Genomic DNA, 25,054 nt, shown 5'->3' with positions numbered 1-25,054 from the left:
CTTACCTCTGTATTGAGCCTCTTCTGTGATGAATTCTTTGTATGCAGTGTTTAGGAAATACTGTAGGGAACATGGGGGAGGAGTTGATATTAGGAGCATTTGATCAATTTGTATTTATTTATTTTATCATTTTGTTAATAAATCGTGAAAAACAGAGCGCCTCCCCGCTGTGTCGTTCATCACTTTTAGCAATCGCCTCCAAATCCGATGATTTATTATTTTTTTAAGCAGGTTTGTACTCCGCAGACAATTAAAAACTGAAAACGTTGAGTCTCCATGCAGGATATTCGTCACTGGGAGCATTTTTTAATGCAACTAAACTAAAAAAACAAAAACATTTTTGAGCATGAGAATTGTTAGAAGTGGCACAACGTTGAGATTATTTGTTTTTCTTGCACACAATTAAACCTATTCAGGTTTAGTGACGTCATATGAGGGTGGATGACGTTGGTGGAGAGGTCTGCGTCCTTCAGGACAACAAAAACAGACATTTTTTCGTCGCTTTGCGCCAAATTAAGTTTGCCTGGAGCCACGAAACGCATTTTACCGTTAAGATGACACAGTTCATGTATAGTTTTCACACATAAACATAAACTGTCTTACGTTGCAAATAATGAAGTTTCAATTATGATAATAAAAGAAAAATTCCCTTTACATTTTAAAGCGTTCAACTTTAATTTCTTGTATGTTTTTCAAACAATTTTCACAAATCCTAGTCATTTGGGGGTATATTTTTTAAAGTCAATTTAGCGTGTTTCATTAGTCTTACGTCATTCTTGCATAATGTATATAATTTAGAATTCACGCCTGTGTGTCCATCAAGCAGAGTGGCGCAGCGGAAGCGTGCTGGGCCCATAACCCAGAGGTCGATGGATCGAAACCATCCTCTGCTATTTTTTTCACATTGTTTTTTTTTTTTTTCCCCCGAAGTAGTGAAACAATTTTTTTTTAACATATTTGGTACTTATTTTATATTCACTATAATTAACACTCTCGTAAGGATTTGGCATTTTAAAAGCGAACGAGGCTGAACGTGATAAAGCCGTTTCTAATGCTGCCTTCAGAAAACAATAGAAACTCGATAGAAGCAGTTTGACCCGTGGTACTTCCGGAGGGATCGATACTTCCTCAGGTGTGAGAAGGTTCACAACCCCTGGATTACCTCTGGATTGTATCTTGGGTTTTTTTTGGAGGAGATTAAAGGCATTTAAACTCCCGGACGCGGTCGGATGATGGGTTCACGGATGAGTTCACATTTCAGAGGCACCCTGAATGCAGCAGAACGGAAACGCATACGTTCCGTCTCTGCACTTTACGTAAATCCTACGCACTTGACGCCCAGCCTGCGTTCGTTTTCACGCTGAAGTTTCGGATGCGGTCGGATGATGGGTTCACGGAGGAGGTCATATTTCCGAGGCGCCCTGAACGCGGCAGAACGGAAACGCATACGTTCCGTCTCTGCACTTTACGTAAATCCTACGCACTTGACGCCCAGCCTGCGTACGTTTTCACGCTGAAGTTTTCTTGAACTTTACGTTCAATCTGTGCACGTTCGCGCGACCTGACCCGTTCCGAACCCGTTCCGAACCCGGTCCTCTGCGGCCCGGATGAGGTAAAATGGTCCCCCGGTGCAGCGCGGGACTCCCCGGTTCTCCTCGGGCTCTTCTCCGTCCGGGCTTCGCGGTTCTTCCGGTTCTCCCGGTTCTCCTGGTTCTCCTGGTTCTCCTGGGCTCGACGGTCCCGGTCCGTGCGGCCGAGGTGAGCCCGGAGCGGTGCCTGGTGTGGGGACCCGGTCTGAGCCCGGAGGAGGTGGTCCCGGTCCGGTTCTTCTTCATCCAGGCGGTCGGTCCGGACGGACGGAACCTGACTTCCTCTCCAGGTAACCAGCCGGACCCGGTTCTGACCCGGATCCACCTCGGTGTTTGTTTTGTTTTTTGTTTTTTTTGTTTTTATTTTGAAACGTGAAGCTCCGAGGTTGTTTCAGGTAAAGATGAACTTTGTGAGTTTTGTTTTTAAAGGAGTCGTTTCAGGAGTTTTTTAGTTTTTGTTTGTTTGTTTGTTTGTTTGTTTGGGCTCTTTGTTTAAATCAGAATCGCCCAGAAGGGGGCGCCACCCCGAAACAGAATGTTTTGATTGTCGTCACCAGAAACTCACCTGTTGAATTAAGCGGCTAGTTATTAGCTGCAGATGTTTGTAGACGCTCCGCTGTCGTGTTTTATTGTTGCTGTGAGAAAAGGATTGTTATGCTATCGCTAGGCTATTGCTAGGCTAATGCTAGGCTATCGCTAGGCTATCACTAGGCTATCGCAAGGCTATTGCTAGGCTATCGTTTGTTTATCGCTAGGATATTGCTAGGCTATTGCTTGTTTATCGCTAGGATATTGCTCGGCTATTGCTAGGCTATTGCTTGTTTATTGCTAGGATATTGCTAGGATATCGCTAGGGTATTGCTAGGCTATTGCTTGTTTATCGCTAGGATATTCCAAGGCTATTGCTAGGCTATTGCTTGTTTAGCGCTAGTTTATCACTAGTTTATCGCTAGGATATTGCTAGGCTATTGCTAGACGATTGCTATGATTGACAGTTCCTGCAACCAATCCAGAAGTGCCTAACCTCCGAAATACAATTAGAAATGTGTTGACTGAAATATCTTTTCATTTTCGGATTGAAAACGACAAAAACAATCTCCTCTTTCTGTTTTCTGTTTTCGTTTGAGTTCGTCATAAAATGTTCAACATGGATAACAAGATTTGGATGATCTATTATTAATGTTATTTATTATCATTGAGTCAAATAATGCGGCTATAAACGATGCATTTTAATTTTGGACTTTGACATTTCAAATGAGGTTCTGGTCCAGACTGAAGCGTCTCTCTGCTCTGCAGGTAAAGAAACGTTCAGGGTGAAGATCAGTCCGCTGGACCAGAGCGAACTGGTCCGGATCCACGTCCCTCCTCCGCTGGACCGCGGCGACGGCTCCTTCCTCATGAGGTACCGGCTCTACGGCTCGGTCCAGAAGGGCCTGAAGGTCTCCGTCCTGCTGGGAGACGCCGCCGTGGCCCGGTCCCCCTTCACCCTCCAAGGTCCGATCACACGCAGGTTTGATCGAATCCCAACGTTCGACATGATGGAAGGATGTTCACGTTGCTGTTTGGTCGGAAAAAATCCACGTAGCATGTAGCCACCAGCTAATGCTAACATGTAGCCACCAGCTAAACCTGTCGCCACCAGCTAAACATGTAGCCACCAGCTAATGCTAAACCTGTCGCCACCATCTAAACCTGTAGCCACCAGTTAAACATGTAGCCACCAGCTAATGCTGACATGTAGACACCAGCTAAACATGTAGCCACCAGCTAATGCTGACATGTAGCCACCAGCTAATGCTAAATATGTAGCCACCAGCTAAACCTGTCGCCACCAGCTACACATGTAGCCACCAGTTAAACATGTAGCCACCAGCTAATGCTGACATGTAGCCACCAGCTAAACCTGTCGCCACCATCTAAACCTGTAGCCACCAGTTAAACATGTAGCCACCAGCTAATGCTGACATGTAGACACCAGCTAAACATGTAGCCACCAGCTAATGCTGACATGTAGCCACCAGCTAAACCTGTCGCCACCATCTAAACCTGTAGCCACCAGTTAAACATGTAGCCACCAGCTAATGCTGACATGTAGACACCAGCTAAACATGTAGCCACCAGCTAATGCTGACATGTAGCCACCAGCTAATGCTAAATATGTAGCCACCAGCTAAACCTGTCGCCACCAGCTACACATGTAGCCACCAGTTAAACATGTAGCCACCAGCTAATGCTGACATGTAGCCACCAGCTAATGCTAAATATGTAGCCACCAGCTAAACCTGTCGCCACCAGTTAAACATGTAGCCACCAGCTAATGCTGATATGTCGCCACCAGCTAAACCTGTCGCCACTAGCTAAACATGTGGCCACCAGCTAATCCTAACATGTAGCCACCAGCTAATCCTAACATGTAGCCACCAGCTAAACATGTAGCCACCAGCTAATGCTAACATGTAGCAACCAGCTAAACCTGTCGCCACCAGCTAATGATAACATGTAGCGACAAGTTCACCCTAAACACGTAAGACCATAACGCCCCTCCGGAACGTTCCAGGTCCGGTCTATCACGAGTACTGCGACTGCCCGGAGCCCGACGCGTCCGTGTGGAGCGCCGCCATGCGCTGCCCCGCCGAGGAGCCCCAGGTTGTGTCCGACTTCCTGTCCTTCCCGTCCATCCGCCTGCAGCACCTCCGACAGGAAGTCCCCCTGAGGTTCTCCAACCGCGGCGGACTGGTCCACTACGCCGTCGTCCAGAACCGCGTGTACCGCCGCACGCTGGGCAAGTACACCGACTTCAAGATGTTCTCCGACGAGATGCTGCTGTCGCTGACCAGGAAGGTACCGGCTGGAGTAATCTATTACTTTCCCTCTCCGAGGGGCACCACCAGGCCGGGGGTTCTAGAACACCACCTGTGTTGTCTCGCAGGTGAGGGTCCCCGACGTGGAGTTCTTCCTGAACGTGGGCGACTGGCCGCTGGAGACGAGGAAGACGGACGCCGTCCCCATCCTGTCCTGGTGCGGCTCCACGGAGACCCGGGACATCGTCCTGCCCACCTACGACGTGACGCACTCCACCCTGGAGACCCTGAGGGGCGTCACCAACGACCTGCTGTCCGTCCAGGGACACACGGGTAACACCTCCACCTCCTCCACCTCCACCTCCTCTACCTCTACCTCCTCCACCCCTACCTCCACTTCTACCTCCACTTCCACCTCTCCCTCTACCATCTCCACCTCCACCTCTACCTCTACCTCCTCCACCCCTACCTCCACTTCTACCTCCACCTCCTCTACCTCCACCTCCACCTCTACCTCTACCTCCTCTACCTCTACCTCCTCCACCCCTACCTCCACCTCTACCACCTCCACCACCTTTACCTCTACCTCCTCTACCTCCACCTCCTCCACCTCTTACCTCCTCCACCCCACCTCCTCCTCCACCTCCACCTCCACCTCTACCTCCACCTTCTCCTCTACCTCCACCACCACCCCTACCTCCACCTCCACCACCACCTCCACCACCTCCTCCACCTCCACCACCCGATTCTACAGATCTCACGTTGTCTGGAAGCTTCACTGAGTTTAGGAAAACCGAATAATTTTAATATTGATGCGCTAGAACCTGTGTCTTCATGTCCCCCGACTGTCGGCGTCCATTCGAGGCACCCCAGGTGTCCTCTATTAGGTCCTCATGTTTGCATACTGCAAGCTAAGCTGCAGAGCTTCAAGCATAAAACACCTTAATTTAACATAATTAATCTTATATCTTCTATAATGCTCTGTTTGAAAAAGAGTTAAAACGTCATAGACTTTAAATAGAAGCTAAAGAAAAGTTTCAGGGGGTTTTGAGGGGGAGGGGGAGGGGGAGGGACGGGTGGACCACAGGGTTCTCTACTAGGTCCTCATGTTTTTAAGAAAACCATAGATTTAAAAATTACAACTTTTGTAGTTATTATTATTATTTCCGGGTTAAATTGATGTAATTTGATGCGTCTGGGTTCGGCTTTGTTTCCTGTTTGTTTCCCTCACAAATAAGAGCCCAGAGAATAATCAGCGATTAAAATGTCCCGCCATGATTGACGACAGTTACATTATTATTCAAGCTGGTCCTCCTGTTCCTGTGTTGTCCTGCACGGAGTCCTTTGTTGTTTCTCTCTTACTTTGGTCCCGGAGTCCAACTAAAGCAAAGCTTCCGGGAACCTTGCAGGGCCTCCGTGGGCCAATAAGACGCAGCGGGCCTTCTTCCGGGGGCGGGACAGTCGCGAGGAGCGGCTGCAGCTCGCGTCCCTGTCCCGGGAAAACCCCGAGCTGCTGGACGCCGCCATCACCGGCTGGTTCTTCTTCCGGGAGCGGGAGAAGGAGCTGGGCAAGGCGCCGCTGGTGGGCTTCTTCGACTTCTTCAAGGTGAGCCGGCCGGCGCCTGGCAGGCGGAACCCGGGGCTGAAGCCTGCTCCGGTGCGCGCTGGTCGCCACCAGGGGGCGGCAGCAGCTTTCATCTGGGAATGTGCTTTATGATGCGATGAGGCTGAGTTCTTTTATGCACAAACACACACACACATATATATATATATATATATATATATATAGTTGGTGAAAATAATACTCTTTTTGATTGAACCCTTTAGGAGCTCAGAGGAACTTCCTTTGTTGGCGTTGACTTTACAGCTGTGAAAATATTTCAGAAGAATATTTTTTCAACTTTTTTTTTGCATAAATCTGATAATCAACCTCAGTCCTGATCAAAACTACCAAATATAAAAAAAAAAAAATTTAATTAAGCCTTTAAATGCCAATTTAGAAGATGAGTTCACTGATTTTGGGAGATGAAATAAACTAAATTATTATTATATTTTCAACATAATAAATGATCAGAGACAAGAAATGTATTACACGTTATCTTGGATATGTCAAAGATTAGTTATGTAATTGACTTTGAAGTGTATTTCAGATTTTCAGATCAGATTTGCTGATGGTGTATTATTGAGCTATATTTGACCAAATGTATAAATTGCATGTAAAAGTAAACTTCCTCAGCAAAAATCATTCCGTTTGAGCAAGATAGTGAAAGTTCTGGTGAAATTAAGAGGAGAAAGTGACCCCTAGTGGACGTTTTTGTCCAGAACGCCACACAAGGGTGAAGAACTATTAAGTACGTGTGCAGCCGGAGGCCCCTGGTACTCCAGGTCGTCTCGGCGTGTCTTTAGAGATAAAAGAGTCCCGGTGTCTCGGTGTTGCAGTACAAGTACCAGGTGACCCTGGACGGCACGGTGGCGGCGTACCGGTTCCCCTACCTGCTGCTGGGCAGCAGCCTGGTCCTGAAGCAGGACTCGCCGTACTACGAGTTCTTCTACAGCCGCCTGGAACCGTGGACGCACTTCGTGCCCGTGCGGCGGAACCTGTCCGACCTGCTGGACCAGATCCGCTGGGCCAGGGACCACGACGCCCGGGCCCAGGAGGTGTCCCGGGCCGGCCGGGCGGCGGCCCGGGACCTGCTGCAGCCCGGGCGGCTCTACTGCTACTACCTGAAGGTCCTGCAGACCTACGCCGAGCGGCAGGAGGGACGGCCAGACACCGCGGACATGGAGGAGGTCCCACAGCCGCAAGACCACACGGCCCAGTGTCTCTGTGAGCGCGAAGGACGGGACGGACACCGGGCGGGGAGGGACGAGCTGTGACGGGGGGGGGGGGGGGCGGAGCGTAGAGGACTGACTGCGGTGGACTGCGATGGACTATGGGGGGACTGTGTGTCCCCTGAAGCTCTGGAGAGCTAATCTAACTAGTGAAGACTTTTGTAATCCGTCTTAATCTCGTCTCAGGATCTGAAAGAAGCTCGAACTGACTCTAGAAGATGAATTTAATCATGAATAAAAAAAAAAAAATCAGTTATTTATTCAGGTTTTCATTGTGTGTAGTTCGAATGAGCAAATTAGCCGCGGCTACATGTTAGCTACAGCTGATACGAAGTGAACGCTCTGCCGCCGTTAGCTGCTAGCTAGCGACGCTCGTTGGAACACGTCGAAGGTGCGAGTCAAAGTTCTGCTTCACTTCGCTCACTGGAGCTTTAAAGGCTTCAGGAAGGTTCTGGAAGGTGTTCGGCCTGAACGCGCGGTGCTAAATGCTAAACGCTAAACGCTAACGTCCAGAGTCCTGCAGGGAGCCCCGAGATTCTAGCAGCAGAAGTTGTTTGAACCACAAAACAGTTTGAAATGTTAAACTTCTTTATGTTTCAGTATCTTTTGTTTGTTTTTTTTGTTTTTCTTCCTGAAAACGTTCCCGATGTTCAAAGTTTACAACTGAAGGTGAAGATGTTTTTTTATTTCGGGGGTAAAAACTGTGACGGTGAATTTAAGAAGTAAAAAAAAACACGTTTCTCTGTGGAGTTTTGACAGTTTAGCCTCACTTCACCTCCAGTGTTACAATAATAATAATAGTTATTGTGATGATTGTTGTTGTTTATATGAACTTTAAATGTGCCTAAACTCTGCATCCATGTTTGCTCTGCTGCTCCTTTTCACACATTTGTGGGACGAGCACTCAAGTTTTTACAACCGAACAGACAATTCCTTGCCTTTTCTCTTCTTTTTTTAAAAATAAATAAATATTTTTGACCGTTCAGCCTTTTGGTCTCCAGCTTCTTGCTTGAAAACGACAAACCCCAGCGCTCTGCTGTACGTTGTTTTAATACATTTTATTCCACTCATGCTCTATAATCCGGATGTCAGTTGTCGTCAAATAAACATATTTAATGACTTAATGTGAAGCGACGGAACAGAGTCACATAGCAAATGTAGCATTTTTACCACGAGGCTGAAGGAAAACAGCTTCACGTGTTTTTAGAAACTAAACGTTCTCATGTTTTCCTGCAAATCGTGACGCTGATGAGTTTTTTTTTTTCTAAAACTCCCTCCTGGTAATAAACCAGTCAAACGTTGAGTTTTGGGCCCCGTTTCCATGACGACGTTTCACGTGACAACACCTAATCTGTTAAAAGAAAAAAAAAAAAAAAAAGGCGTGTGTTTCCACTGCAGCAGCAGACACACTGACGGCCGTGTCGTTAGTCCGCCGGGCCACTGGGGGGCGCCGTCGCTTGATGTTGAAATGAAGCCACACAAGACGTGTGCAGAGAACTCGACGTCCGGATGGACTGATGACGCATCGGATGCTGTCTCAACTAGTAAACTACTGATGTGGACGATAAAACTGGAATTAGGACCGCGAGTCAAGCCACCACGGTGTCGGCCATGTTTGTTTACAAGCAGGGAGGAGATGCTCAATCACAGGCTCCGCCTCCATCGGTGTCTGCAGGAGTGACAGAATCTCTCCACCGCGGGAGTCGAGGTAAAAAACGTCACGATACACAAGGAGGTTTTGCGGATAAACTCGTATTGGTTGTCATGGAAACGGGGCCTTATTCACGTTAAACACTAAAAGTCAACAACTGGACGGTGGAAGACGTTTGAAAACATGTGTCGGTACGACTCCAGCTGCTACTGAGCCTGAAGAGACGCCCGGGAGACGAGGATGACAGGAAGTGACACATGGGGTCAAAGGAAGTGACCCGTAGTGTCACAGGAAGTGACACATGGGGTCAAAGGAAGTGACCCGTGGTGCCACAGGAAGTGACACATGGGGTCACCGGAAGTGACCCGTGGTGTCACAGGAAGTGACCCGTGGTGCCACAGGAAGTGACACATGGTGCCACAGGAAGTGATACATGGAGTTGCAGGAAGTGACCCGTGGTGTCACAGGAAGTGACACATGGGGTCGCAGGAAATGACACATGGGGTCACAGGAAGTGACCCGTGGTGCCACAGGAAGTGACACATGGGGTCGCAGGAAATGACACATGGGGTCACAGGAAGTGACCCGTGGTGCCACAGGAAGTGATACATGGGGTTGCAGGAAATGACCCGTGGTGTCACAGGAAGTGACACATGGGGTCTCAGGAAGTGACCCGCGGTGTCTGTGTGTTGGAATCCGTTGGCGTTTCAGCTGAACTTGATGACCAGCGTCAGCGGGTCGTCTTTCCTCTTGGTCACCACGGCCTGCATCATCCCCGAGGGCGTGTGGAGGTACCTGGAACCCTTGAAGAAGTTCTCGATCAGAGTCCTGTCGATCCTGCTGCACTTCCCGATGGCCGCCTCCAAGTTGTTGCTGAGGACGCCGTAGATGTTCTCCTTGTCGTTCTTCTTCCCGAAGAACAGGAAGAGGGCGTAGCAGTCCTTCCCCACTGAGGAGCAGAAGTCCACCAGCCGCTCCTGGGAGTTCCTGTGCCCCGACTCGCGCTGCGCCATCTGGACCGACTCCGAGGCAGCGGCGCCGGCGGTGGCGCCGGCGGCCGAGCTCTCCACCGCCGTACTGCCGGGCAGGTGCAGGACCTGCACGGCGATCTGGACCTTGAGGGTCTTGGTGGGTTTGTCCAGCAGGGCCCAGACCCAGTCGGCCCCCAGGAGGACGCGCTGATGAGGCATCATGGCCGAGCAGCTGAAGGCGTCCGGCAGGTTCAGGTTGACGCTCTGAGTGACGTAGGTCATCAAGAAGATCTGGTCCAACGACAGCAAGACATCAGAACCAAACAATGGCAACGACTCTGGATGGTCTTTTTTGTGTTCTGGATGGATGGATGGATGGATGGATGGATGGATGGATGGATGGATGGATGGATGAGTGGATGGATGGATGGATGGATCGGTCTGTACGTATATCTATGAGTGAATCTTTTCTCCAAAATGGTGAAATATCTCAGTTTATTATCATGATATGTTTTGTGTTCTATTGGGATGGAAGTGTGGCTTCATGAGATGGTGATGATGATGATGATGATGATGATGATGATGATGAGGATACCTGGGTGAGGGTCTCGGGACTCGGGTGGAACTTGTGCTCGGGGTCCTGGAAGCCCAGGTACTCCTGGGTTCTGCCGGCGGCGGCGGAGACGCAGTCGCTGAACAGCGGGATGAAGTCGTTGGGCTTGGCGGCCGGCGGGCGCCTCAGCGTGGCGAAGATGCTCGGGTGGAGCGACTGGAGCGGCGGGTTGAAGCTCCGGGATGACGAGCGCTTGAAGGACGGCAGGAAGCCGGGGCTCACGGAGGGGCGGGAGGAGGGCTGGCTGAACCTCTGGCCCATCGTGGAGCGACGACCACACGGTCAGAAGGTCAGAGGGTCAGAAGGTCAGAGGGTCAGAAGGTCAGAGGGTCAAAAGGTTAGAGGGTTAGAAGATCAGAGAGTCAGAAGGTTAGAAGATCAGAGGGTCAGAAGATCAGAAGGTTAGAAGGTCAGAAGGTTAGAAGGTTAGAGGGCTAGAAGATATGAGGGTCAGAAGATCAGAAGGTGAGAAGATCAGAAGGTTAGAAGTTCAGAAGGTCAGAGGGTCAGAAGGTTAGAAGGTCAGAAGGTTAGAGGGTCAGAAGATCAGAAGGTCAGAAGGTTAGAAGGTCAGAGGGTCAGAAGGATAGAGGGTCAGAAGATCAGAGGGTCAGAAGGTCAGAGGGTTAGAAGATCAGAGGGTCAGAAGGTTAGAGGGTTAGAAGATCAGAAGGTCAGAAGGTCAGAGGGACGTTTCCCTGATGCTCTGGAGGAACGACATCAACAGGTGATGAAGGAAAGAAGAACAGGAACCATATGGAAGCTCGTCTTCCAGATGACGAGACGCTGGAGAAGCTCGGTGACGGCGTCTGGAAACTCACCAGGTTCTGGAAGCTTCTTCGGGTTCTGAAGTCCGTCCTCCGTCCTCCGTCCTCCGTCCGCCGTCCACCAAACACGGTACGTGTGTGTCGTGAAGCCCAGTGTCCCGACTCGTTCACAACTTTTCTGGGAATAACGAAGACGGCAGTGTCGGCGTTGAAATGTTCAGACGAGTCAACAGAAGACTCACCTGACCAGTTCACCTGCAGCCGGAGGACGAGGGACGCCTGCAGGCTGGAATCAGCAAACACAACTACCAACTGTTGCTCTCATGGCGGCGAAGAGGGGAAACCTGAAGTCCTGAGTGGGGATTGGACGGTCCGTTTCCACGACAACGGTGCTCGGAGTCACTGACAACGCTACTTTTTGGGTCAGGGTTACCGCAGTAAGAATCCAACTTGGTACTTTTATTTTGACAGTCACCGTAGTAACAATCCAACTTGGTAGTTTTATTTTGAAAGTCATCGTAATAACAATCCAACTTGGTGGTTTTATTTTGAAAGTCACCGTAATAACAATCCAACTTGGTAGTTTTCTTTTGACAGTCACCATAATAACAATCCAACTTGGTGGTTTTATTCTTGAAAGTCACCGTAATATCAATCCAACTTGGTACTTTTATTTTGACAGTCACCGTAATAACAATCCAACTTGGTGGTTTTATTTTGACAGTCACCATAATAACAATCCAACTTGGTAGTTTTATTTTGAAAGTCATCGTAATAACAATCCAACTTGGTGGTTTTATTTTGAAAGTCACCATAATAACAATCCAACTTGGCGGTTTTATTTTGAAAGTCACCGTAATATCAATCCAACTTGGTACTTTTATTTTGACAGTCACCGTGATAACAATCCAACTTGGTGGTTTTATTTTGACAGTCACCATAATAACAATCCAACTTGGTAGTTTTATTTTGAAAGTCATCGTAATAACAATCCAACTTGGTGGTTTTATTTTGAAAGTCACCATAATAACAATCCAACTTGGTACTTTTATTTTGACAGTCACCGTGATAACAATCCAACTTGGTGGTTTTATTTTGACAGTCACCATAATAACAATCCAACTTGGTACTTTTATTTTGACAGTCACCGTAATAACAATCCAACTTGGTACTTTTATTTTGAGAGTCATCGTAATAACAATCCAACTTGGTGGTTTTATTTTGAAAGTCACCGTAAAAACAATCCAACTTGGTACTTTTATTTTGACAGTCACCTTAGTGTTTTGATTTAAAAGCCACATGGACGTCCGTGTGGTTAAAGTTTTGATTTGTCACACCTGGTTTCCACGGTAACGGTTATTTAACAGTCCGCAGCTCCACAAACTCTTCCTGTGATTCCAGAAACGAAACGTAAAAACCTGCTGACTCAGAATTCACACTTATTTATTCAGTCACTCGTCCTTCAGTTTGTTTTCTTCACTTTTCAACAACAGAAACACGTTCCTGTACATGTGTTTACAAAAGGAGGTGAAGAAGACGTGGAATCAACTTCACGAGCACCGATGTTGTTTATCATCACGTTCAGAAACGGGAGTTCATGAGATGTCCGTCAGAAACGTTGGCTGTAGTTTGACCCCAGCATCGCCTCCGTTCCTCCGCCTGGAAAGGAGCCGACGTCGTTATTGCTGCAGGGAAGAAGCTTTCTGGGCGACTTTACTGCTTCGGGTGAGGAGGCGGGTGAACAGGAGCGCAGTGTGGGGGCGGGGCTTCGTGTGTGAGGGCGGGGCTACAGGTTTAAAAACTACAGATATGAGGGCAGGGCTTCAGACATGAGGGCGGGGCTTCATGTTTCAAAAACTTCATATTAAGGGGCGTGGCTTTCGAAATGAGGGCGGGGCTTCATGTTTTGAAAACAGAATATGTAGGGGCGGGGCTTTAGATTTGAGGGCGGGGCTTCAGGTCAGAAGTCTGGTGATGGGGCAGGTCTTCTGCTTTAAAGATTTCAGGTGTGAGGGCGGGGCTCCAGGATTGGGGCGTGGCTCCAGGAGTGGGGGCGGGGCTCCAGGATTGGGGCGTGGCTCCAGGAGTGGGGGCGGGGCTCCAGGACCGTGAGCCAGGTCTCTGAGGTGAGCCGGCGGTCTTCAAACCAGTGCCTTCTGAGGCCTCAGCTCGTCCCGGCCGAGCAGCAGCTGAAGCAAAGCATCATGGGAGTTGTAGTGTGAGAGAACTGAGCTCAGAAGACGTGTTTCAGGTTACCTCATTTATTATTTATACCTTATTTATACATGTCTGTACTCCTATATCTTCATTTCTACGTTGCTGTAAGTATTACTGTACTTCTACATCACTGGTTCTATATTACTTTAAGTATTACTGTACTATTAAGAATTACTACATTGCAGTATCTCTACATTATCAGAGGTTCTGTACATTTGTTTGTATATTTCTATTTCCTAGAAATAAATACATTTAATTTAAAAACATTTATTTCGTCTCATTGAGCCGAGGTTTTATTGTGAAGGTTTCTACATCGACCACAATAAAGATAATACAATAATAAAGTGTTACAAAGTAGCTGGAAGGAGTTTTACACTTTTTGTTCATCTGATTTCATCGCAAGGGTTTAATTTTTAATTTAAGTTTTAATTTTCTCTCTCTGCCTCTCTCTCTCTCTCCTCCCTCTCTCTCTCTCTCTCTTTCTCTCTCTCTCTCTCTCTGTCTCTCTCTCTCTCTCTCTCTCGCTCCCTCTCTCTCTCTCTCTCTGTCTCTCGCTCGTCCTCCAGCTGAGGAATCGTCTTACTGTGAGGTTGTTGATGCTTTCAGACAGAGCCTCAATCTGGAGGACCGCCCCCTCGCTGACCGCCGCCTGCAACACACACACACACACACACACACACACACACACACACACACACACACACACACACACACACACTGGCTGAGTTTGTACCTGCAGATACACACGTCTCATGTGACTCGGTTACTATGGCGACGATCAACATGGTGATGACGATGATGAAGACGACGATGATGCTTCTAGATATGGTGACAATGGTGATGATGATGATGATGATGATGATGATGATGATGATGATGATGATGAAGCCGGTTAGTAGTGGCTGATGAAGGTTACTTCTGCTTGTGGCTCCAAAACACTTTTTTTTTTAATATATATTTTTAATAAGATGTATTAAAAATACTAAACTGGAACATTTTCCATTTTATTCTTTTGTTTCCGGTAATTTTTTTCTTAATGATTAAAAAAAAAAAAAACTTTTGAGTCCATTGTAACAAAATTGAGAATTGGATTATTGAAATAAATTTAAACAAACTAAATAAATACACAATAAAACCACCAAACACAGATTAGATGTAATCTAAATCATTATAGTTTATTAATAAACGATCTCTTTCACATTGACACCAGCACAAAACGTCTTGGCTATAAAAAATACTGTTACAGTGAAATATGAAAATACGTGTAGAAACTGTCCGCCGGCCGTCGGCCCTGCGGGACTCCGGTATTTAAATAGATCGTCCAGCAAATGTTGCACAAGTTCATGTGGAGCGTCAGAAAGCAGAGGAGAGGTCAGGAGAGGTCAAAGGTCGTCACACAAACACCAGGCCGTATGCACAGAGGGAGGAACAGGAAGTGATGTCAGAGTGAGTCCACAGGCGCGCGTGTGTGTGTGTGTGTGTGTGGGTGTGTGTGCGTGTGTGTGTCTCTTCCACAGCGATGGAGCTTCTCCATAGTTCCATCACGACTCGCCTCAGCGCCACGTTGGATTTTGCTTTATTATCAAAGATTTACCGGCTGGTGTTTCGGTTTAACTGGTTCCCCTGTTAACTGGTGACTTAAGCTGATGTTAGACTAAGACAAACAAATTGTAAGATACTTTAAACTTTAATGGAAATGTGGTTAAACAGGCGTTCTGCAGGACAGCTGTGGGTTTTTAACATCTGCTGTGATGAGGGACACCGGTCACCAGTTAACATGGGAACCGGTTAACCCGAAACACCGGTGGTAGCTGTGGCTGGTTATTAGCTTCTGTTAGCGGGTCGCTCTAGCTCCTGAACCCCGGGTTGTCTTGTAGCGGGTCGTTCTAGCTCCTGAACCCCCAGGTTGTCTTGTTAGCGGGTCGCTCTAGCTCCTGAACCCCCAGGTTGTCTTGTTAGCAGGTCGCTCTAGCTCCTGAACCCCCGGGTTGTCTTGTAGCGGGTCGTTCTTGCTCCTGAACCCCCCTGGTCGTCTTGTAGCGGGTCGTTCTTGCTCCTGAACCCCCCGGGTCGTCTTGTAGCGGGTCGTTCTTGCTCCTGAACCCCCCTGGTCGTCTTGTAGCAGGTCGCTCTAGCTCCTGAACCCCCGGGTCGTCTTGTAGCGGGTCGCTCTAGCTCCTGAACCCCCGGGTCGTCTTGTAGCGGGTCGTCTTGTAGCGGGTCGCTCTAGCTCCTGAACCCCCGGGTCGTCTTGTAGCGGGTCGCTCTAGCTCCTGAACCCCCGGGTCGTCTTGTAGCGGGTCGCTCTAGCTCCTGAACCCCCGGGTCGTCTTGTAGCGGGTCGCTCTAGCTCCTGAACCCCCGGGTCGTCTTGTAGCGGGTCGCTCTAGCTCCTGAACCACCGGGTCGTCTTGTAGCGGGTCGCTCTAGCTCCTGAACCCCCGGGTCGTCTTGTAGCGGGTCGCTCTAGCTCCTGAACCCCCGGGTCGTAATTTCTGTGCTTTATCTCTGTTCCTGAGTTTGCGTTTGAGTTTTAAAAATGGCAGTTAGCTGTTATGAGTGAGCCAGCGTCCGTACTCATCTAGTGTCCTCACTTCCTGCTTGTCGGTTCTTGTCGGAGGTTCTCGGAAAGTACCTGGAACCGGGTTCTGACACGGAGTGGAGGAGACTAAGAACCGAGGTATCAGTAGAAAAGCCCCATAAGGCACGGGGGGGAGGGGGGGTTACACGTGAGTGGGGTTTAAGGAGGGGGGCGGGGTTTAAGGGTGTGGGCGGGGCTTAAGGATGGGGGGTGGGGGTGTTACAGGCTGCAGGCAGAGGAAGCAGAGTAGTAGCGGTGACAGCTGATTGGCCGACGCGAAGCGCGACAGCACAGCGTCCGTGTGCGTCCACGCCGTACGGCCATGTTGTTGTCACGCCTGTTGTCATGGAGACGAGCCAGCTCTGCTGTCCGGGGGGCCCACCTGGTCCTGGTCCTGGTCCCTGCGGCGGTCCGACTCCCGGTCCAGGATGGGGCTCAGGCCTCTGAAGCCGGCGTAGGGCCGACCCTGCACGCCGTTGAGCGCCGGCTGAGGCGGCGGCGGCGTCTCCATGGGACAGACGTAGTCGGTGGACTCGTCCGGCCGGCGCCGCCTCAGATGGGCCAGGTTGGAGAAGCCCAGCTTCTTTGGCTGCGGAGGAACGAGAGAGGAACCAGCGTGAGGAACCCACCGGGTCGGAACTGGATCAGAACCAGAAATACACGGAAACGTTCCGCCGTCCCGGAGTCGTGACGAGGAAACAGAACGTTTAGAAAATGGAGGAAACGTGGAAAAAATAGGAACGAAGAATTTATACACTGAGAAATTCGTGTCAATGCTAACAACGCTAATGCTAAACATGTAGCCAATAGCTAAAGATGTAGCCGCCAGCTAATGCTAAACATGTAGCCAATAGCTAAAGGTGTAGCCGCCAGCTAATGCTAAACATGTAGCCAATAGCTAAAGGTGTAGCCACCAGCTAATGCTAAACATGTAGCCAATAGCTAAAAATGTAGCAGCCACCTAATACTAAAGATGTAGCCAATAGCTAAAGATGTAACAATAGCTAAAGATGTAGCCGCCAGTTAATGCTAAAGATGTAGCCAATAGCTAAAGATGTAGCCGCCAGCTAATACTAAACATGTAGCCAATAGCTAAAGGTGTAGCCGCCAGCTAATGCTAAACATGTAGCCAATAGCTAAAGGTGTAGCCACCAGCTAATGCTAAACATGTAGCCAATAGCTAAAAATGTAGCAGCCACCTAATACTAAAGATGTAGCCAATAGCTAAAGATGTAACAATAGCTAAAGATGTAGCCGCCAGTTAATGCTAAAGATGTAACCAATAGCTAAAGATGTAGCCGCCAGCTAATACTAAACATGTAGCCAATAGCTAAAGGTGTAGCCGCCAGCTAATGCTAAACATGTAGCCAATAGCTAAAGGTGTAGCCACCAGCTAATGCTAAACATGTAGCCAATAGCTAAAAATGTAGCAGCCACCTAATACTGAAGATGTAGCCAATAGCTAAAGATGTAACAATAGCTAAAGATGTAGCCGCCAGTTAATGCTAAAGATGTAACCAATAGCTAAAGATGTAGCCGCCAGCTAATACTAAACATGTAGATAATAGCTAAAGATGTAGCCGCCAGCTAATACTAAAGATGTAACCAATAGCTAAAGATGTAGCCGCCAGCTAATACTAAACATGTAGCCAATAGCTAAAGATGTAGCCGCCAGCTGACACTGTTATTACCACAATTTAAACTGCAAATAAAGGAATTTGATTTATTTACTAAGATCAGTTTGAACTGAATGATTCTGCTGCTTCTATAAATACGTTGTTAAAATGTGATGAACGACGAAGCTCCTGACCCATTTGAACTTTTCTAATCCGTATTTATATATTTTCTTCTCCACGTTCCGAGGCTGAAAAGCGAAGCAGCGGCTTCTATGAAAAAAAAAAAAAAAAAAAGTCCTTTAAGCTGTTTTCCTGCTGACGCTTTATCTAAAAGCCAGCGGAACCCCGAGAGAGGAAATCCTCCGACACACAAACACGCTTCACCCTTTTCTCCCTTTTCTCCCTTTTCTCCAGCGCTAATCTCCTGGTGGAGACGTTAGCTGCTTCTGAAGGTCAGAAGGTCGAGTGTGAATCCAGTGTTTCTGTGGATTATTGTTCCCCGAGCGGCGCCGGAGCAACTCAGGTTTAAACCCCCCACCTCCACCTCCACCTCCACCTCCACCCCTCCGGATTAAACCCAGATCACAGAGCGCTGACACACAGGAAGTCGTGTGTGTGTGTGTGTGTGTGTGTGTGTGTGTGTGTGTGTGTGTGTGTGTGTGTGTGTTCCCACCTTGACTTTGGCGGTGATGCTGAGCGGGCTGCCGCCCGCCGCCTCCTGGTACTCCCTCTTCTCCTGCTGCGCCGGCGCCCCCACCAGGCTGCTGAAGTTGGTGGCCAGGTGGCGCCTCAGCAGCGTCTTCTGCGGCGAGATGTTGAGCAGCAGCGCCAGGGAGTCGGCGTTGAACCGCGGCTCCAGTATCTGTCCACAGAAACAAACAAACACCGCGGGGGGTCAGACACACACACTGGCCACGCCCACAACACACGCGGACCACACCCACAACACATGCTGGCCACGCCCACAACACACGTTGGTCACGCCCACAACACACGCTGACCATGCCCACAACACACGCTGGTCACGCCCACAACACACGCTGACCATGCCCACAACACACGCTGGTCACGCCCACAACACACGCTGACCATGCCCACAACACACGCCCACAACACATGCTGACCACGCCCACAACACACACTGGCCACGCCCGCAACACACACTGACCACGCCCACAACACACTGGTCACGCCCACAACGCACGCTGACCACGCCCACAACACACGCTGGTCACGCCCACAACACACACTGGCCACGCCCGCAACACACGCGGCCCACGCCCACAACACATACTGACCACGCCCACAACACACGCTGACCACGCCCACAACACACGCTGGCCACGCCCACCGGCCACGCCCACCGAGCCTCTCCCCCACGCCCCCCTGCACTTTATTTATTATTACTATTTTCAATTCATGTTTATTATTGTTATGTTGAGTGCTTGTGAATTTTATCTCAATAGTTTATTTTGCTTTATTTTTGAGTTGCCTTTTTGCACTCTGTCTTGTTTGTCCCTCCCGGGCCTCCGTCGTTCCTCAGTGTTGGTTTTAACGGCGGAGGCTAAGTCGTATGGGAATTCACTGCAGCAACTTCGTGCTGTTTGTCTGTAAATGTAGTAGTTTATGTGGAGTTCTTTACTGTAGATCGTTTGTCATAGTGTGGCGTCATGTTACTGAGCTGTTTTGTGTTTGTTTAGTTTGAACCTCTATTCATTTGATTTCCGTTCACTTGTTCCAGCCCATGTATTGTATTTACGTAGCTAACAGATGGCAGCGTTGCAAATTTTGTATTTCATTTTATTTCATTGTTCAGATTTAATGTTCTTTTAAAATGTTGTGGAGAGAGAGTCGGTTTTAAAGGCCGAGGAACCAGAGTGGAGGAAGATTTAAGTGTATTTGTCATCTTTTCTACACTCAGTCGACTCATCGTTATTTTAGAGTCCAGATCCCACCGCTACACACTCACGATCAGGCCGCCGTGCACGCCGCTGCCCCGCAGGTTGGGGGCGTACTCAGCCAGGTCCACCGAGCGCAGCCACTCCATGACCCGGTGGTTGGACCACTGGACGACCTCGCTGGGAGAGAACTGACTCTGGAACAGCGGGAGAGGACATGCTAACGCAACATCAACAACACCAACAGCTGCCGCTAGCAGAGATGCTAAGTGACAGTTTGAGCTGAGTCCTCACGGCTCTCATGTTCCCTGCAGTACCTCGGTTCCGGGCCGCCGCCTCAGGCAGTTGGGGTGGAACTTGTTGACGTGGAGAACGTGGATGGCGCACTTGATGCTGAGGTGGTGCAGCTGACTCGTCACTTTGAGGAACAGCAGGTCGTTCTGCACAGAGAGGCCGGATCAGACCGGGAACGCGTCGCAACGCGTCGTCAAGTGAGCCCGTTGTAGCGTTAGCATTAGCGTTAGCGTTGGCCGAGCCGGAAGGCCTGAGATTCAGTCCGACGACGGCGTCGCTGGAGGAAGATGCTCTATGATCTGGAGTTCGGGATCATTGAGGCTCCTCCTCCAGGAAGCGGCCGGCGGCCAATCAGAGAGCGGCGACGCCTCCTCCACTCCTCCACTCCTCCACTCCTCCACTCACCACCGTGAGGAACTGCAGCATCTGTCCGTCCACTCGTCCTTCGTTGAACTGGTCTTTGTACTGAGGAAGACCGATGTCGTCCAGCCAACCTGCAAGAAGACACTGTGAGGAGACACCGAGACATCCTCCTCCTCCTCCTTCTTCTCCTGCTCCTCCTCCTCCTACTCCTCCCCCTTCTCCTCCTCCTCCTGCTCCTCCCCCCTTCTCCTCCTCCTCCTCCTCCTCCCCTCCTCCTGCTCCTCCCCCCCCTCCTCCTCCTCCTCCTCCTCCCCCTCTTCCTCTTCCTCCTCCTCCCCCCTCCTCCTCCTCTTCCTCTTCCTCCTCCTGCTCCTCCCCCCTCCTCCTCCTCCTCTTCCTCCTCCTCCTCTTCCTCCTCCTCCTCCCCTCCTCCTCCCCCTCCTCCTCCCCTCCTCCTCCCCCTCCCCCTCCTCCTCTTCCTCCTCCTCCTCCTCCTCCCCCCCTCCTCCCCCCTTCTCCTCCTCCTCCTCCTCCTCCTCCTCCTCCCCCCCCTCCTCCTCCTCCTCCTCCTCCTCGTCCCCTCCTCCTCCTCCCCCCCCCGTCCTCCCCCCCCCCCTCCTCCTCCTCCACCTACGGGTGACCCAGATGTAATCCAGCTCGGCCGACTTCTCTGGACGCTTGCTGCTGCTCGTCCTGACGTTGAGCTGGAGCTTCTTCCTGTGCAGCGGATTCTTCATGGCGAGTTCCTGCCGGGCGCCACAAACACAAGGAGACGTCAGCGTGACGCCGGGGCACCTGGGCGGCGGCGCTAATCGAGGAGACGAGCGGCCGGAGGCGTGACTAAAGAGGCCGACGGGAGCGTCGCTAAAGGCCCGGCGGGAGTGACGGGACGGAGACGAGCGTCCGACAGGCGGAACGAGCCGGGGGACACGGTTCCGTCACGAACCGGTGTTTCGGTGTAACTGGTTCCCCTGTCAACCGGTGCCTCCGGCCTCAAAGCCGTCAGCGGCGGCCGATGTTCGAATGAGACAAACGAACGCCGCGGGACTTTTACAACTTCGGTGGAAAAAAATAACGTCTGCCGTGACGAGGGGCACCAGTTAACAGGGAAACCAGTTAATCCGAAACACCGGTAGTGGCTGGTCAGCAGCTCGGAGATTTCCCTGATACCCCCGTCTCGTGTGTGTGTGTGTGTGTGTGTGTGTGTGTGTGTGTACCTTCTCCAGGTCCTGCGGCGTGGCGGCCAGCAGCGTCTGGCCGTCGGCGCCCCAGTGGCGAGCGAGGACGGCGTACTGAGCGAGCCCGATGTCCTCCAGCCAGTCGCAGACCTGCTCGGAGCTCCACTTGCAGAACGGGATGTTCAGGTCTCTGACAAGGTGGACAGAAGCTTCTGGATCAGACCGGCCACAACATTATGACCACGGACGGGTGGACTCAGTGGGATCGATGCTCTAGAACAGTGTTTTTCAACCACACCGGTGTTTCCGCGAGATCTCGTCAGGGGAGCCGTGGGAAATTATCCAATTTCACATTTTTTTCTAAAAAAAACAACTTTTGCTCTCACAGAGACAGTGTGTTGCAGAGTAATCCTGTATAAATACTCTTCACCACTAGAGGGCAGCACAGAACTTTGCCGGTGAAATGTAAAGTGACAGACGTCAGTGTGGTTCATCTCCACCTCCTGCTACCATCTTGTATCAAAGTACTGTGTCAGTGACAGTGATGGAGAAGTTTTTGAAAACCAGGATCTCAGCTCTTCATCCATCAGGTCCAGGTTTCACACTGAGGGAGGCACTATTAAAAAAAGTCCTTGCTTTCTGGATTTACTGGATTCCTGTTGATAAAACTTTGATGAGAAAGACTTTGATGTCTTTGATGAGAAAGACTTTATATTGTTAATAGAGGCTGCAGAGTGTAACATTTTAACATTCGGCTCAAAAAAGGTTGAAAAACACTGTTTTAGAAAGACGCTGTGATCAAAGACCGATCAGAGACGGTTTGTGGAAGTTCTGAGGGATTGACCTCGCCTCCTTCAGACCTCCATGTTGTCTAGCGTCTGTGGGACAAACATGTCCACGTTCCAGATCGGTGGTCGTAGCGTGATGCATGTAATTACTTTGTTTTGGCCGAACGGGCCAGTCGTGGTCCCGCCGTGGCTCTGAAGCCCCCCCTCTTGAAGTCCCCGGGGTCTGGGTCGTGGAGCTGGACCGGACTTCCTGACTGACTGCGACGGATCCTGAAGGAGAGGAACCAGCGGGAGAGGACGTGAGACGCGTGGGGACAGACGGGAGGTTACCACGACACGCCGGGAAGGACGTCGGCCAGAACCCACTTCCCCCAGAGCTTCTTGATGCCTCGGTGGGTCTTGCGGTTCTCGGGGGACACGGGGGACTGCTGTCCGGAGTCCACGCCGGAGGACTGCGGGGACGAGTCGGTCAGGACGCCGTCGTCCGTCTTCTCCTGGGGTCCTGCTAAAACCAGCGGGGACACGGGGCTGGATGAGGGACGGAGACTCAGAGTCTCTGGTTCAAATCCACAAATCACATTTCTGCTGACGAAACTAAAGCAAGAGATGAAACTTGTTCAACCCAGGAAATGAAAGAAGACATGAACACAATGACTAGAGCATCTTCCTCCTCTGACACCAGATTATAGAGTATCTTCCTCCCCTAACACCAGATTATAGAGCATCTTCCTCCTCTGACACCAGATTATAGAGTATCTTCCTCCCCTAACACCAGATTATAGAGCATCTTCCTCCTCTAACACCAGATTATAGAGCGTCTTCCTCCTCTGACACCAGATTATAGAGCATCTTCCTCCTCTAACATCAGATTATAGAGCATCTTCCGCCCCTGACACCAGATTATAGAGCATCTTCCTCCTCTAACGTCAGATTATAGAGCATCCTGTAACATCTGATTATAGAGGATCTTCCTCCTCTAACACCAGATTATAGAGCATCTTCCTCTAACACCAGATTATAGAGCATCTTCCTCCTCTGACACCAGATTATAGAGCATCTTCCTCCTCTAACGTCAGATTATAGAGCATTTTCCTCCTGTAACATCTGATTATAGAGGATCTTCCTCCTCTAACACCAGATTATAGAGCATCTTCCTCTAACACCAGATTATAGAGCATCTTCCTCCTCTAACACCAGATTATAGAGCATCTTCCTCTAACACCAGATTATAGAGCATCTTCCTCCCCTAACACCAGATTATAGAGCATCTTCCTCCTCTAACAGCAGATTATAGAGCATCTTCCTCCCAGTAGGTAATGTAACTTCACTTTAACTCAATGAGTAACTGACTACTAAAGTAACTTGTGACTCTTCGTCAGTGACGTTACAAACGTGGCTTCCTGGTGAAACAGGAAGTGGAGCGGAGGTAAACATGGCCGCCCTCCACCGGCACACACGGGGTTAACGCCAGCAGTACCCACCCACGCCGTAGAGGTCGTGTTTCCCGGGAGATCCTGAGGCGGCGGGCGAGGTTAGCGGCGGGACGGGAGGGCGAGCGGGAAGAGAAGCACAAGCTGACGTCAGCGTGTGTGTGTGTGTGTGTGTGTGTGTGTGTGTGTGTGTGTGTGTGTGTGTGTGTGTGTGTGCGTGCGGGTGTGTGTGTGTGTGTGTGTTTTCGGTACTAAAACTCACAACAGCAGCACCAACTAGTGGGCCGACAGGGAAAAAACGACATCGTTTTCAGCATCTTTCGAGATCAATTTCAAAATGTTGCCGTTTAAACGCAAAAGACACTGGTTACCGTGGAAACGCAGCCTCAGACAGACCAGCAGAGGCTCGTCAGCTGCGACGTTTGAGGCTTTTATCTCAATTTTAACTCAATAAAGTAATCTTTAAAACTCTCAAATAGACTTTTTGTCTCCGGGCTAAAAAAAAAAAAAAAAAAAAACTTTCAAAAAGTTAGAAACGACTAAATCGGGGGTTTGCCGGGGGAGGGGGCGGTTCTTGCGGGGTGAGTGCGGCGGTACCTAGAGCCGGAGCGCTGGCGCTTCTGCAGCGAACTGATGCGACCCGGACAGAAAAGCGTGGAGGAAGACGAGCGAAGCAGAAAAACAGAGGAGAGACAGAGGAGAAGCAGTGGCAGCAGTTAGTCACTGGTTAGTTTGGTTTGTTTTGACCTCTGGCTCACTATTTGGCAGGAAGGAGTTGGGAAACCCCAGAGCGAGCTTCAGTGTCCTGGGAGGGGGGGGGGGTTATGTGAGGCGTTCAAAGACGCGTCAGACATTCGTGAGGAGTCCGTTTATTACTTTGGGAAAAATTTTAAAGCAGTTGAATTTTGTAAAAATCCACTTTTTAAAGTTTTTCCAGCAGTAAGAATCGTCTCCACATCTGGAACGACGTCCCAGAGGTGAAGACAGTGTGTCCTCTCCCTCTCTCTCTTTAAAAAAGTGTGTTGCTCCAAGCAGCCAATTAGAAATCAGACCCAATATAGTGTCATCCAATCACAATCAAGGTAGGCTCCTCCCCCCTTTTGACTCCTCCCACAATCAGGCAGCTCTGCTCTGGCACATGGTGCCACGAGAGGAAGTACTTCCTCCTCTTCCCCATAGATGGGCGTGTGTGTGGGCGGAGCCAGTCCAGCTCACACAGACACAGCAGATTGTGAATGCAGCTCCTGGGATCTGATGTTCTAACGGGGGAGGATCAAAGGGGGGGTTGTCTGACATCATAAAGACTCACTCTGGGGTTCAGGGACTCAGCAGAGACACACATGCAGTCCTGGGGACAGACTCACTCAGACTGTAGTCCTGCTGGGGGACGAGCTCCGGGGACAGTGGGACGGGGGACGGCTCCCGGCCGTTCAGCTCCGCCCCTCGCTCTCTCGTCCTGCTCAGC

The 25,054-nt window shown here is 49.9% G+C and overlaps 3 protein-coding genes across 3 annotated transcripts in view; 1 reads left to right on the top strand and 2 right to left on the bottom strand.

The window, feature by feature from the left end:
- Positions 1–1,495: 1,495 nt before the first annotated feature.
- poglut3 (protein O-glucosyltransferase 3) lies at positions 1,496–8,205 on the top strand. The gene is made up of 6 exons (XM_080504521.1): positions 1,496–1,879; positions 2,886–3,083; positions 4,147–4,430; positions 4,519–4,723; positions 5,800–5,996; positions 6,830–8,205. Exons 1-6 carry the CDS (start codon positions 1,618–1,620, stop codon positions 7,265–7,267), a joined length of 1,584 nt encoding a protein of 527 aa, XP_080360647.1. The 5' UTR covers positions 1,496–1,617; the 3' UTR covers positions 7,268–8,205.
- A 1,375-nt stretch (positions 8,206–9,580) lies between these two features.
- Positions 9,581–10,718, bottom strand: rep15 (RAB15 effector protein; the record flags this gene model as incomplete). Its single annotated transcript, XM_080504816.1, has 2 exons — positions 9,581–10,135; positions 10,440–10,718. The coding sequence occupies 2 exons, from the start codon at positions 10,716–10,718 to the stop codon at positions 9,581–9,583; spliced, it is 834 nt and encodes a 277-aa protein (XP_080360942.1).
- Positions 10,719–12,703: 1,985 nt separating this feature from the next.
- Positions 12,704–25,054, bottom strand: part of LOC308136477 (liprin-beta-2-like) — a gene marked incomplete at its 5' end in the record, with an annotated part of 34,813 nt that continues 22,462 nt past the window's right edge. The window contains 12 exon segments of the mRNA XM_080504815.1: positions 12,704–13,413; positions 14,025–14,090; positions 16,405–16,611; positions 18,312–18,500; positions 19,608–19,733; positions 19,854–19,976; positions 20,236–20,324; positions 20,828–20,939; positions 21,411–21,561; positions 22,310–22,429; positions 22,526–22,664; positions 24,954–25,054. The exon segment at positions 24,954–25,054 is cut by the window's right edge and continues 44 nt beyond it. Of these exon segments, the coding sequence (XP_080360941.1) occupies positions 13,366–13,413; positions 14,025–14,090; positions 16,405–16,611; positions 18,312–18,500; positions 19,608–19,733; positions 19,854–19,976; positions 20,236–20,324; positions 20,828–20,939; positions 21,411–21,561; positions 22,310–22,429; positions 22,526–22,664; positions 24,954–25,054 (1,471 nt within the window). The 3' untranslated portion in view covers positions 12,704–13,365.

This window comes from Blennius ocellaris (genome assembly GCF_963422515.1).
Source record: "Blennius ocellaris genome assembly, chromosome: 11".
Classification (NCBI taxonomy): Eukaryota; Metazoa; Chordata; class Actinopteri; order Blenniiformes; family Blenniidae; genus Blennius; species Blennius ocellaris.
The sequence above is the reverse complement of the archived record's forward strand: the minus strand, read 5'-3'. Positions and strand labels throughout refer to the sequence as shown.

Coding starts and splice junctions, on each gene's coding strand:
- poglut3 (XM_080504521.1), top strand. CDS start 1,618: ATGGTCCCCCGGTGCAGCGCGGGACTCCCCGGTTCTCCTCGGGCTCTT. Junction 4,724..5,799: donor GTCCGTCCAGGGACACACGG/GTAACACCTCCA, acceptor GGAACCTTGCAG/GGCCTCCGTGGGCCAATAAG. Junction 5,997..6,829: donor GCTTCTTCGACTTCTTCAAG/GTGAGCCGGCCG, acceptor TCGGTGTTGCAG/TACAAGTACCAGGTGACCCT.